This window comes from Medicago sativa, chromosome 3, assembly GCF_051527215.1.
Source record: "Medicago sativa cultivar Bolivia chromosome 3, Bolivia_mono, whole genome shotgun sequence".
In the NCBI taxonomy this organism is placed as follows: Eukaryota; Viridiplantae; Streptophyta; class Magnoliopsida; order Fabales; family Fabaceae; genus Medicago; species Medicago sativa.
In genome coordinates this window covers 72,938,997-72,953,043 of record NC_140751.1, presented here as the reverse complement: position 1 = coordinate 72,953,043, position 14,047 = coordinate 72,938,997, and the positions used below count along the sequence as shown (strand labels likewise).

General features: G+C 33.1%; 2 protein-coding genes across 2 annotated transcripts; both read left to right on the top strand.

The window, feature by feature from the left end:
* The first annotated feature begins 597 nt into the window (after window positions 1-597).
* LOC146939965 (putative methyltransferase PMT23) lies at window positions 598-4,753 on the top strand. The gene is made up of 8 exons (XM_085753545.1): window positions 598-1,279; window positions 1,755-1,904; window positions 1,987-2,257; window positions 2,451-2,561; window positions 2,697-2,868; window positions 3,200-3,442; window positions 3,532-3,726; window positions 4,450-4,753. Exons 1-8 carry the CDS (start codon window positions 719-721, stop codon window positions 4,637-4,639), a joined length of 1,893 nt encoding a protein of 630 aa, XP_085609671.1. The 5' UTR covers window positions 598-718; the 3' UTR covers window positions 4,640-4,753.
* A 5,124-nt stretch (window positions 4,754-9,877) lies between these two features.
* Window positions 9,878-10,994, top strand: LOC146939964 (uncharacterized protein At5g39865-like). The gene has a single exon (XM_085753544.1). The coding sequence runs from the start codon at window positions 10,105-10,107 to the stop codon at window positions 10,843-10,845; it is 741 nt and encodes a 246-aa protein (XP_085609670.1). The 5' UTR covers window positions 9,878-10,104; the 3' UTR covers window positions 10,846-10,994.
* The last annotated feature ends 3,053 nt before the right edge of the window (window positions 10,995-14,047 follow it).

Sequence of the window (14,047 nt, the reverse complement as noted above, 5' to 3'; positions counted from 1 at the left end):
TTAGGAAACCCGACTGACTGTCTTTAGTAGAGGGTTACCCTTCTAACTATTTTTTCTATCCACAAGCTTTCAACCATTAAGGAGTCGAATCTAGTTTCACTCGGATAAATATAATGATGGTAAGTGTACCTTTTTATAAAGGAATTGATAAAATTTATAGACTAAATCAAAAAAGCAGATATTTTATAGGGATTGAAATATTTAGACTTGAAAAATCGTATTTATTAATTTAGATCGAAGATTATATGTATAGAAACAAACTCATAATTAGGAGCAAACGTAATATTGTAGTACAAGATTTGTTAAGGTGATTCATCACTTAGTTTTTTTTTTTTTTTTTTTTTTATAGAGGAAATGATTCATCACGTTGTTAATTAATAGATGATCATAATATAGACGTATGTACTAAATCATAATTTTTTTTTTGGGTGACTATGGCTCCGGCAACATAGTGGCAGCCATGCAGAATATATAGTAGTTTATTGAAAGCTGTCAAATAAAATGTATCAAATGTGTTGCCTTGAACAATTCCTATTAGCGTAACCTTCTGCCTCCCTTTTCTAACTACCTAAACATATATGTGTTGAAAAATATGAGATCAGTGAGATCCAAATATTTCAATTCTAAAAAGGTACAAAACAATCTTTGATCTGCATGCTAACTTCTTCCTTGTAAAAGCCAAACCTCTCTTTCTTTCTCTAGTTGTATCAAATCAAGAATGACAAATTTTGCTGAAACATTCTACAAAGACAGAAAGTTTCCATTCATTTTCACCCTCTTTGCCTTGCTTATTTGTGTCACAATCATCCTCTTTGCCAACACCACCATCAACTTCACCACCTCTAATCCAATTGCCTTCTACCCCGACGTAAAAGTGCAGCAACCATTCGATCAACATGATCCTCCAATACTCACAGATTCAAAAGATCATCAAGAACAACAACTAGACCACCATGCGCCTCCAGTACTCACAGATTCAAAAGATCATCAAGAAGCACCGCTAGACCACGATGCACCTCCAGCACTGCTCCATTGGGAAAATGCTTTTGATAATAATGTTTCTGTTGATCTGAATATGGTGGATTGGAAGCTTTGTAAAGGTGTTTTAGCCGTAGATTATATACCATGCTTGGATAATTTTAAGGCTATTAAGGCTTTGAAAAGAAGGAGGCACATGGAGCATAGGGAAAGACATTGTCCTAAATCTATTCCTCATTGTTTGTTGCCTCTTCCCAAAGGGTATAAAGTCCCGGTTTCATGGCCTAAGAGCAGGGACATGGTGAGATTGATACTTTGGTAAGAAACTTTCGGGTTTCTATGTTTTGTTATTCTGTCATGTTTGCACAAGTTTAGTCTTTAGTAATGAAAAACATGTTTGATACATTGATCACTTAATTGTAAGGGTATGCTAATGCTAAGACCGTTTAGGTCTCTTAATATTATGAAGCACCGACACGGACAATGGACACAACACTAATACTAGACAAGTCGAGACACAATAGTTTGAAAAAATGAAATAATTTAATATGATCGCGTGTATCATTGACATGTATCGGACACCAGCCATGCTTTTAATCTGAAGTGTCGGTGCTACGTAGCTCTTGATCATATTTTATCAACTGTTCATTAGTAATTGAAAGTAACTTCGATTTGCATGTTGATTCTAATAACAATTGGCACATTTACTTCACATTTTCGTAATTAATAATGTCTTTCATATATAAAATGTATTCATCGTTCTCGATTGTTTCTAGATTTGGTATGATAATGTACCTCATCCAAAGCTTGTTGAATACAAGAAGGAGCAAAATTGGGTGGTGAAATCAGGTGAATATCTTGTATTTCCCGGAGGTGGTACTCAATTCAAAGAAGGAGTTAACCATTATATTAATTTCATAGAGAAGGTATGCATATCTTCATATGAAACTGATATAACTAGTTTTTAGAGGTTTTATGATTTTCTGAATGCCTCTTGTTTTATGTTAGACACTACCAGCAATCCAATGGGGAAAGAATATCAGGGTTGTGCTTGATGCTGGTAGCGGAGTTGCTAGCTTTGGAGGATATCTTTTGGACAGGAATGTTATTACTATGTCATTTGCACCAAAGGATGAGCATGAAGCTCAGATACAATTTGCTTTGGAACGAGGAATTCCAGCAACTCTTTCTGTCATTGGAACACAAAAATTGACATTTCCTGATAATGGATTTGATTTGATCCATTGTGCACGATGTAGGGTGCATTGGGATGCTGATGGTACTTACTTCTTGTCTTGTATCTCGACTTACCAAAAAAAACTGTCATGTAGTTACCGATTTAAGAAACCGAAAATGTCAAATCAGTTATTAAATCGGTCACTAACCATATATATGATTATTGCCTTACATATTCTATTTTATATGTATGATCTTTAAAAGAACTTGTTCACAAATTTTTTTCATTACTTTAGGTGGGAAGCCGTTATTCGAACTCAATAGGATTCTTAGGCCTGGTGGCTTCTTTGCATGGTCAGCTACACCGGTTTATCGCGATGATGAAAGAGATCAGAAAGTATGGAATGGTTTGTCTCTCATTCTTCATCTTTCATGCATTTATACGCCTTTACTAATTTGGCATTTACTCTCTATAGCAAGGAAAATTATTAATTTGTCTCTCTTTCTAATCATGAATGTTATTGTCTTGGTATATTCTACAGCCATGGTGACTGTAACAAAAGAAATGTGTTGGACTGTTGTGGCTAAGACTCTTGATTCATCTGGAATTGGACTTGTTATATACCAGAAGCCTACGTCATCCTCCTGCTATGAGAAACGCAAACAGAACAAACCTCCTATATGTAAAAACAATGAAAGCAAACAAATCTCATGGTATATGCCAGTATTTTGGTCGCGGTTATGTTAATTTTATGTTTCCACCAAATTTTTACTTCTTTGCATTGCTAACATGAATAAAAGGAATGAAATTGCGCAAACTATTTGCTTTAATATATCTGTCTTGATATTTTGGATTTTTCATATGTACATGACCATTATGAGTAGGAAAGTACATTTTACATCGAATTTATGCATGTATGCATTGCTCAAAAGAAAATGGTGCTGCTAGCAATGTTAATGTTATAACATTATTTATATAATGCTGTTAATTTAATTTCTAGCTATCTATACTGAATTGAATTATTTGCATGATTATGTTTTTAAGGTATACCAAACTGAGCAGTTGCCTTATTCCTCTTCCTGTGGATGACGCGGGGAGATGGCCCATGTCTTGGCCTAATAGGCTTACCAGTATACCTCCTAGCTTATCTTCTGAACCAGATGCCAGCGTTGTGTTCTACAAGGATACTAAACATTGGTCTAGAATAGTTTCAGACATTTATCTTGAAGCTCCTATAAATTGGTCAAGTGTTCGAAATATAATGGACATGAATGCTGGTTTTGGAGGGTAAAGTATATATAACTTCATTATGCTTGCCGCTATCCAACATCAACATAAGTGCTTTTTGAACTGATACAAATTATGTTGTTTTTCAGATTTGCTGCAGCTCTTATCGATCGACCATTGTGGGTGATGAATGTAGTACCAATTGATATGCCGGATACTCTTTCTGTCATATTTGACAGGGGATTAATAGGAATTTATCATGATTGGTGTGAATCTTTGAGTACCTATCCTCGAACATATGATCTTGTTCATTCAAGCTTTCTTTTCAAAAACTTTAACCAAAGGTACATAACAGTTGATACACAACATTCATATATATATATATAATATTTTTACTTACTATGGTTGCCCAAATATTTTATTGTTTGGAACATATTCAGTGGCGGAGCCAGACAAAAAATTATGGGGTGGCCGCAACTCTTTACAAAAATAAAAAATAAAAAATCCCCTTTTGTTTTGATTAGGGTTATGTAAAAATTGAAATTGAAAACCAAATCAAAAATCAAATTCATTAACAAACAAAAAGAAATTGAAGCACTATCATTACTAACAGATGAAGAATCAAATTCAGAGATACACTTACATTTTTAGGGTTTGTAGAGAGATTGAGACCAATGAAACTTTGATTCTGGAGATTGATGCAGAGAGTAGATGTCGGTGCGGTGGGTGTCGGTGGTGGGATTACCGGTGGCGGTTGGTGAGGGTGGTGGTGGGTGATGTACTGATGTTGTGTTATGATGCAAGGGAGAAGAGAAAGGTTTCTTTTCTTTCCCATTTCAGGAAAAATTGGAGTGAAAGTGGTATAGTTGGCTAGTGGCATATGGTAGTAACGTTAAAATTACCTCAGGGGTATTATGGTATTTTCACAGAATAAATGGGTAGGCCATGGCCTACGCCAGTCCTGGTGTAGCTCCGCCACTGAACATATTTGTTAATTAATATATGCATGTAACATGAATATGCGTTGAGTTATATGATTCTCACAGTTTGCAAATAATGTTTTTCAGATGTGACATTGTAGATGTGGTTGTGGAAATAGATCGCATATTGAGACCAGATGGGTATCTCCTGGTTCAGGATTCAATGGAAGCAATTAGAAAGTTGGGTGCAATATTGAATTCACTTCATTGGTCTGTGACATCTTATCAAAATCAATTTCTTGTTGGTAGGAAGAGCTTCTGGCGTCCAAAGCCATAGAAACTGAATGATGAATAGGATTGATTGCTTGTCATATTCTTTTATAAAAAAATGTAGGGATACTCATTTATTATTTTAATATTGTGGCAACATGATGGCTCTCTTAATTTCGAATTCGTCGTTTATGTGTCAAGTGTAAGTTAGAAGACTTATATTAGATAGAAAAATATATGTTAAACAATATATAAGTGAAAAAACTCATATCTAAAAACTTACGTTTTTGGGTGCATATGTCGTGTTCAAACCCACTTATGTGATTCTTCTTAGAACAATGTGATGACCATACCACTTTTTAGGCTCCCCAGTAAGTCGCAACAATGATATCAGTGTATAGTTCGACTTGGTGGGGAAGCGGAAGTGGTTCCTCATGTTGGATCAAGGACGTGTAGAGTCTTACGTGTGGGGGAGAAAATATTGATGTGTCAAGTATGAGTTAGAAATAAGTTTCACATTCAATGAAAAATAGATGTTGAAAGACATATTAACCAAGACTCGTATACCTTATCTTATAAGCACTCATATATAAGTTATGTCTATAACAAAAGATAAAATGAAGTTAAATTGTTTTCGTATAAACTATAAGCCGTTTAAATGCTTACGGTGAGAGACCTCTATAGGTCTCCTACCGGTGGGAGACCCCCACCTTTTTTTTTTTTTTTTGCAAATCAATTAAAAACCATTGGATGTATTGATGAAAGACATTGAACGGTTGTGATGTATAGGGAATATGGCCCACAAAAATTAATATTTAATCATAAATTTTGATTTTAAAAAATGAAATGGAAATTGAAATTAAACTTAGGAAAGGGTGTTTTGGGAATTGTCACAAAAAATTTTAAAAACCCAGCACGGTTTGGAAACACTATATTCAAATTTTTTTTTTAACAATTGCTAAAACATTATAATGGAGTTTGGTAATTTTTAATTCAATTAAACCTCTGCAAAATTAAGCCTATTTTAATTTAATTTCTTTTCTGTCCATCTGGATTGTTATTATTTCTCTTATGTTTTCGTTTTATTTCCAAAACAGTCGTTGTGCATCTTATATGGACTAGCATTATAATGGTTTAATTAAAATAATTTTTTTGGATTGTATTAAAATAAAATTTAATTTTAGAGAGGTTTAATAAAATTTAAAATTATCAAACTGTTGCCGGGTTTTTAATTTTTTTTGTAACAATTCCCAAAACACCCTTTCCTAAGTTTAATTTCAATTTCCATTTCACTTTTTAAAATCAAAATTTATGATTAAATATTAATTTTTGTGGGCCATATTCCCTATACATCACAACCGTTCAATGTCTTTCATCAATACATCCAATGGTTTTTAATTGATTTACAAAAAAAAAAAAAAGGTGGGGGTCTCCCACCGGTAGGAGACCTATAGAGGTCTCTCACCGTAGACAGCACCCCGTTTTAATAATCTATCTTGAAAAACTTATAAAAATAAGCTAAAAGTAGCTTATGACTTTCATAAGGGCTCCCAAATTGTCGCACAAATTCTATGATAGTAGATAAGTTCAAATTAGTTAATCCAAATTAGTCCTAATGTGTTGAGGTTTTGGGTGAAGATGTGATGTTCAAACTTGTTAGAACCAAATTGATTTGAAGAACAATGATTTCTAATTTTGGTGATAACAAATAACATGAGAGAACAAATTATTCATTAATGTGTGCTTAATGTGCATAACATTCAAAACAATTGAAACAAAGACAATGCACGTCATCTAGTGGTTGGTTTGAGATCTTGGAGTTTGATCATCTCAAGGTCTCAGGTTCGACTCTCCTTGGTGTCAATTTTGGTTGACAAGTCTATACCGAACCTTGTTCTACCTACAAGTCTATACCGAACCTTGTTCTACCTTTAAATGGGACCTCTATAAGTGGGCGGCGAGATTGGTCCCCTCGAATTAGTCGGTTCTTGGATCGGATATCGAGTTTAATGGGCGGCGGGATTGGTCCCCTCGAATTAGTCGGTTCTTGGATCGGATATCGAGATTAATAATGATTTTTTTTCTCTCATATGTTTCCTCCATTAGATATAAACTAATAAATGAGAATACTTTTTTCAACCGTGATTTGAACTTGGTCTGCCACGTTATAATATTTGCTACCACATCTTTATCTATACTTATAATAAGTACTTTACACAACCCATTTGGCTTGATGTTGGTTTGAAATCTGAGAGTGTGCTCCTCCTCAAAGTCTCAGGTTTGATTCTCCTCGATGCAAATTTGGATGGACTAATTTAACTTTTTCCAAAAAAAAAGTATTTTACACTCTCGTTTCCGCAAAAAATTAGTATTTGACCTTGTAACTTAGGAACAAAAAAAATAAGTATTTGACCTAATTTTTTTGGTAGTCGCCGAGGTTTGAACCCCAAACCTTGCATATTTTATGCACTGTCCAAACCAACTGAGCTAAGTTCACGAGGACAAGTATTTGACCTTATAACTTAGGACGAAGTCTCTTATATATAAACAACTTTTATAAATTGTTAAATAGCATCATCGTTTTTTTCTCACAAAATTATTATCATCGATTTTAATAATGATTTTCTCTTTCATATATATATATATATATATATATATATATATATATATATATATATATATATATATATTAAAAATTAACAAAACTACTTATTATAAAAAGTATTATTTCTTTTTTTTTTTTAGTTACAAAAAGTATTATTTCTTTAAATCCATCCATAAATATTACTTTTCACTAAAATCAGATTCGTATTTTTTATATTCATTTATTTTCAAATACTTAACCAAACAATTTTTTTTGTCGTTAAAAATTCAACATTTAAGGTGAATAAATGAAAAATCTTGTGTTTGAACCCCGGTCTTACATACTGTTCTTACCAATTTTATAATCTTCAAAAGTAATAAGTCTTAAAGACATTATTTTTTCCATAGGCCAGCTCTAAATTTTTTTTTGTTTTTTTTTTGTAGTGGTCGGGGTTTGAACCCCGAACCTTGCATATTTTATTAAAACAATATCTCTTTTAAACATAAAATATGCTATTGAAATTGATTTTATTCCACCTTTAAGTGAAAAAGTTATTAAAAAAATAAAAAGAAAAAACCATTAAACTAGGAGACACAAACCAAACCCGAAAATTGATTTTATTCCATTTGTTTCGATTTTCTTGGGTTGGCTTTTTTGTTATTTCAATTATACCCTTAGGCTACTGTTCTCGTGAGCTTAGCTCAGTTGGTTGGACAATGCATAAAATTATGCAAGGTCCGGGGTTCAAATCCCGGTCACTACCAAAAAAAAAATACCCTTAGGCTACTTGACCAAAAAAAAAGTAGTAGTAATAAAAATTGAATAATTAATATCATATGTTTTTATTATTGGTGAAATAAAAATTTGAATTATGTCTCGTGAGATTACAAAGATAAACTCTTATCAATTAGTTTTTTTTTTTTAAGAATAAAAAATGGAATATATAAACAACGGCGGTGAATCACTCTTATCAATTAGTTGACATGTCTTAGACAAAATCAAAAAGAATTAAATTAATCAAATACTACCTCTAGTCCTTTTTATTTTGAGCAATGGATGGATCAAAAAAATAATAAACATATGGATCAATAAAAGTTAATGTACTTGATCCAATTACAAATTAAATACATTAGTTTTAGTTGACTCATATTCTCTTATAAAATAGAACAGCAGTAGTGGATAATTTTATAAAGAGTAATGACAAAAAATTTCTAAGTACTATATAAAAAAATTTAAAAGATTAATTTATATGTACCGACAATATAATTTTTTTTTACATATATGAATCTAACAAAATCATGTGAAATAGGTGTTTGTATAGCTTTTTTTTTGAGGGGAGGTGTTTGTATAGCTATTTTCTGAACTAATAAAAAAAATTACATGGACTAATTTGAGTAAATTCATGTGTAAAAACAATTAGTTCATACACTTCAAATTAATTTTAAAGTTTGATTAGATATTTTATGAACTAATATAATAAGGGGAAATTACACTAACCTCCCCTAAGGTTTACGTAAATATACTTTACCTCCCCTCTATTTTCTCAAAAAGCAGTAACATCCCCTGCTGTCACACCCAATCCACCTTCCGTTAACATCAAAAAACATGAGAATGCTTCTTCTCTTTTTGACTATTTTTTTTTCTTGTAACAACAATAATGGACTCTTGAGATTGAGACGAATCCTATATCTCAGCAAATGAAAATGAATTACAAAATAATGACTCCTGCGACAAATAGGAGCAAGTTCGATGGCAAAATAAAGTTATCAATCAAATATCAAAACAGTTCAGATGGATCCCAAAATGATGAGAATTTACTCTGTAACTAAGATCTTCCTCTTCTAATGTATACAACTTTCAATTCAAACTATGCTGTACTGCAGCATCCACTCTTCTTAACATCTGAAACATCATCTTTACCAATATTGATAGTCTCTCCCTTAGGCACGGATGCAGAGATCAATGGAATTATTACAAAGGGATAGAAACCCAATTCTTTCATGTAAAGATCCAGAGGCTTAATGCTGATTGTAGAAGCATGTAATCTTGAAACAGAGACGTTGCCAAATAAAAACAACAGATTTTAGTCATTCTTCCCAATTGACTCATTATTGTTGACCTGTATTAATAATAATTACACTCTTAGTTGTTGATGTTATGCTATTGTATCTTTGCAACTCTAAAGCCAGATTCCACGGGACAAACGATGGAAGATGATGTTTTAGTTTTAACAGAGATAGTTAACGGTTGTTAAAAAAAAAACAGAGATAGTTAACGGTGTTAAGTTGTAAGGGAGGTGAGTATCTTTTTTAAGAGACTTGAAGGGAGGTTAGTGTCTAATATAAAATTAGAGGGGGTGTCCATGTCATTTAAAAAGACCTCAGGGGAGGTTAATGTAATTTGCCCATATAATAAAGTAGCATAATAGTGATATATATATATATATATATATATATATATATATATATATTTCAAAATAAAAATAAAAAAGTTATATATATCTTTGACTTTTCCTCTTCAAAAAAAATCTTTGACTTTTCATAATAGTAATACATAATTAGATATAAATTTAAAACTTTTTTCCATTAATAAAATATACAATTATAGTCATTGTAGAAGAAAAAAAAGATGAACAGATTCATTGCATAAAAAGAATGGAATAATATATGGAAAGTACAAAAATGGTGTAATAAAGGGAAAAACATTAAACTAAAAAAAATAAAAAAGAAGAATCAAGAAAATCATATAAAACAAGACATTGTTTAATAATTTTTTATTATTTTATAAAAATGGTAATTATTAAGATGACTATTACCAAGATAACCCATAAACAAAATCACAAATACTCCTTTTAATTTCTTCACTTCACATTACAATGCTAAAGTAACAAAACTTTTCTTCAACAAATAAAAAATCCTCTCATTTTTTTTCTCTTAATCTCTTCACTAATGTGGCTTTCATGGTTAGGTTTATCCCGAGGTGATAAACGTGATAAACCGGTTCGAACCATAACGCCAACGTTAACCACCCGAACCTATCCACATGGTTCATTCCGTTCCTTCAAAGACATTCGAACAATCCTCCAACCTGAACCGGAACCTGAACCCGGTTCACCCAAAACTCCTCAATCACTCTTCCGCCGTATCAGCTTTTCACCCTCTCTCCTCCGTTCCGTCAGCACCCGCACCATCCGCTCAACCATCACCGTCCCCTCCTCCTTCGACCACGGCGGAGTCGTCGTCTACTACACCAGCCTCCGTGTCATCCGCCGCACATTCAACGACTGCCGCACAGTCCGATCAATCCTCAAACGATTCTCAACTGCAGTCGATGAACGTGATGTCTGCGTTGACGAACGGTTTCGTGAAGAGCTTCAACAGATTCTCGGTCGTCGGAATGTTCCTCTGCCGTGTGTGTTCATCGGAGGTGAGTATATAGGCGGTGTTGATGATTTGAAAAAGATTTATGATAGCGGTGAGTTGCAGGAGATGATTGAACTGTTACCGAAAACTTTACCAAATGTGTGTGATTTTTGTGGAAGCATGAGATTTGTGGTTTGTGATGAATGTAATGGAAGTCATAGGGTTTTTGTTGAGAAGAGTGGGTTTAAGACTTGTTTGACTTGCAACTCCAATGGTTTGATAAGGTGTCCTGCATGTTTCTTCGACCTTCCGCGCCATACCAAATAGTAATTTCCATGCACAATATTGACAATAGTACTATATTTCTTCTCTTCTCTTAGTTTTTTTTATAGTTAAATTAAATAATTGATATGTTGTTGTATAATTATGTTATACATATTTTGATGAACATCATCTATAGACTATATTAGCTTACATGGGGGATTTCATTATCTGTTGGAACTTTATACAACTTTATACAATTTGGTTAAAAGAACAATAGAGTTGTTGTACTTGTTTGAGAAATGATTTTGACTCTATTTTGACAAGTGTCATCTATTAATTTAGAGGTGATTTGTCATTTATATTTTATATAGGATAGGATTAGACTTGTTTGTGGAATGATGTTAAATGAAATGATATTTACACATTTGATAGGAGTTTTAGTTTAAAGTGGATAGTTTATAAAGAATAAGTATAATTTTTTTCTTAGCTAAATAATGTCATGTCATTTCATTTGAAGTACAACTTTACAAAATGTTAGCAATTGGAGCAAGAGAATGGGCAATAACATTAGCTCGTCTAATTATAATCAATATCTGATTTTGAATCTAATATATTGTAGCACTTATTATGAATAATAATCTCAAATTCAGAGAGAGATCTACTTTAAGACTTATTGTGTGTTTGGTATTTTAAAAAGTTGTTGTGTGACCATATGTTTGGTTGAAACTAACAATTGGAGCTTAAAAAAAACCTGTGGTGAGAGAGGGCTAATACGTTGTGGTGTTGGTGGTGACGACTTGTTGGGTTACCACTTACTATTAGTACAATCCATGTTGATTTTTGCATCAAACTCAAAGATTATGTCGTGAACTAAAAGATTGTTGGCCTTACCAAGTTCTTCAAGAAGTCACAATGCTTCTCCTTTACGAGGTTTGGTCTCTCAAACACATCGACAAAACCAATATAATGTTGATGGGAAGGAAATATGAGATGCATGGTTGCTCGTTTGTCCCTCATAAATGCACAAATTGTTCAGAAGATAACTCACGAACGATATATGGTGTTTTTAAAGGCTTTAGGAGATAACTCTTTAAGATTATTTTTCAGGATAAAGAGCAAATAGGGGGCCAAAAGAGCAACCATTAAAATATGGTAGGACATGGACTGAAGCAAAGAGTTGGGTCATGCACAAGAGATACCAAACGAGAGACCCAAAAGAAAGATCATGACTCCAATGTACTTAGGAGATTATGTATGTCATCTATGTGAGAGCCACACCATTGAAGTATCGAGAAGGTTGCATCATATAATGAATAACCAGTTCTATTAGCTCTCAACGCACGATACAAAAAATGGATTTTTAAAATTATTATCTTAGTTACTTTAATTTTGTTACTGCAAATACAGTAGCATGCATTTCCTGATATACTGAAGTAATTCTAGCATTTTGAAATCAAGCAAGAATTTAAATTTTCACTATCTTTCTCCTTCTTAGGAGGTTGCTAGTCCTTGAACTATAGCAAATTTACCCAGTTCTTGACACTTTGGTGTTTTCATCAAGATAACCCGAAAACTACCCGTTTGAAAGTCATCGTTGATGAAATGTAAGAAGCCATTAGCAAACTCATTGACGATCAATTTACCCTTTTGCCGAAACCCAAAATCTCATGACCTCCCAAATTGACGACATTCTCCACATGTTAGCCTCCCTTGACATACCCATTCTCTCGGTTCTGCTTCCCTTTCCACCATCAACTGTCCCCTTCTCCTACCAAACCACACCGCATGAAGCTCGATGTACCATGAAATTTTAACATATTGCAATGACCTCACCATGAAATTTTTAAAAGCTGGAAAAATAGTTGAATTGAAGAGGGTATTGTGATAGTGGGTTGTGTAACATCCCTGGTTATTAGTTCTGGCTAGTTTTAGTATCGTTAGTCCATTAGGCTTAGAATTTGTTGTGAACCTAAATTTTATATGTTCTGACTGTTGTGTGGTTACTTTGAAAGTACTAAATATGTTTCAATGACTATTGTGCAAGCATGATTGATTATGAAAATATTTTATGTTATGCTTTTTGTTTGAATTTATGATGTGCATTTCAACATATTTAGGGAATGATATTAAATGAAATGATTTTTACACATTTGATAGTAGGAGTGATAGTTTAAAGTGGATAATTTATAAAGAATAAGTACAATTTTTTTCTCTAGCTAAATAATCTCATGTCATTTCATTTAAAATATAGTATGAAATGCAACTTTACAAAATGTTATCTATTGTAGCAAGAGAATGGGCAACAACATTTGTTTGTCTCCTTATAAACAGAATATTTTGATTCAGAATCTAATATACCTTGACACTCGTGAATAATAGTCTCGAATTCAGAGAGATATCTACTTTGAGACTTATTGTGTATTTTGTATTTTAAAAAGTTGTTGTGTGACCGCACATTTGGTTGAAACTAACAATTGAAGCTTTAAAAAACCTATGGTGATGACCTGTTGGGCGAATCGTACACGGCAACGTCAATGGATCTTTGTGATCGTGAATCCAATTTTATCGAGGCTAAGGCATATTTGTCATTAGACAACATCGTAAGTTAAATAAGGGATTTGCGCATTTTTAGTAGAAGATGCCTACGAACATCTACGGAGTGGATTGTATTTCGTAATCATTTGCAAGTAATGTTCAGTTGGAGTTGTGTCTCACTCGTATAGTTGGTGACTTTTAATTGGAGCTACATTACACTTATGTAGAGTATGCATTTAGGCTTATCGTGTGAAGGTGAGAAAAACACAAGAAGGGGGGTTGAATTGTGTTTTGAAAAATTCTTCGTTTCTCCTAAAACTGAACACACTTGATCAGAAGCTAAGTGAGACAGCTTCTGAAGTGGTAATCAGAATCTAAATGCAGCGGAATAAAACAGAGAGAGAGAAGAAGAACGACACAAAGCAATTATACTGGTTCCTTCCACAATCCGGAAGTAGTCCAGTCCCCCTTGCACTTCCAAGGAGATTTCACTAAGAGTAATATCTGATTACAATTGCTCAAGCACATAAGCAAGAGACTTCCTTTGCTCAAACACACAAGCAAGATACTTCCTTTGCTCAAGAACACAATCAAGAGATTTCCCTGCTCAAGCACAACTGCAAGAGACTTCTAACTAAACAAAATTACACAGAAAATTGTTTAAGGTTGAACACTTGATATACAATCAGAGGTGCTCACAATACAAATCAGATACAGACTCAGTGACTTA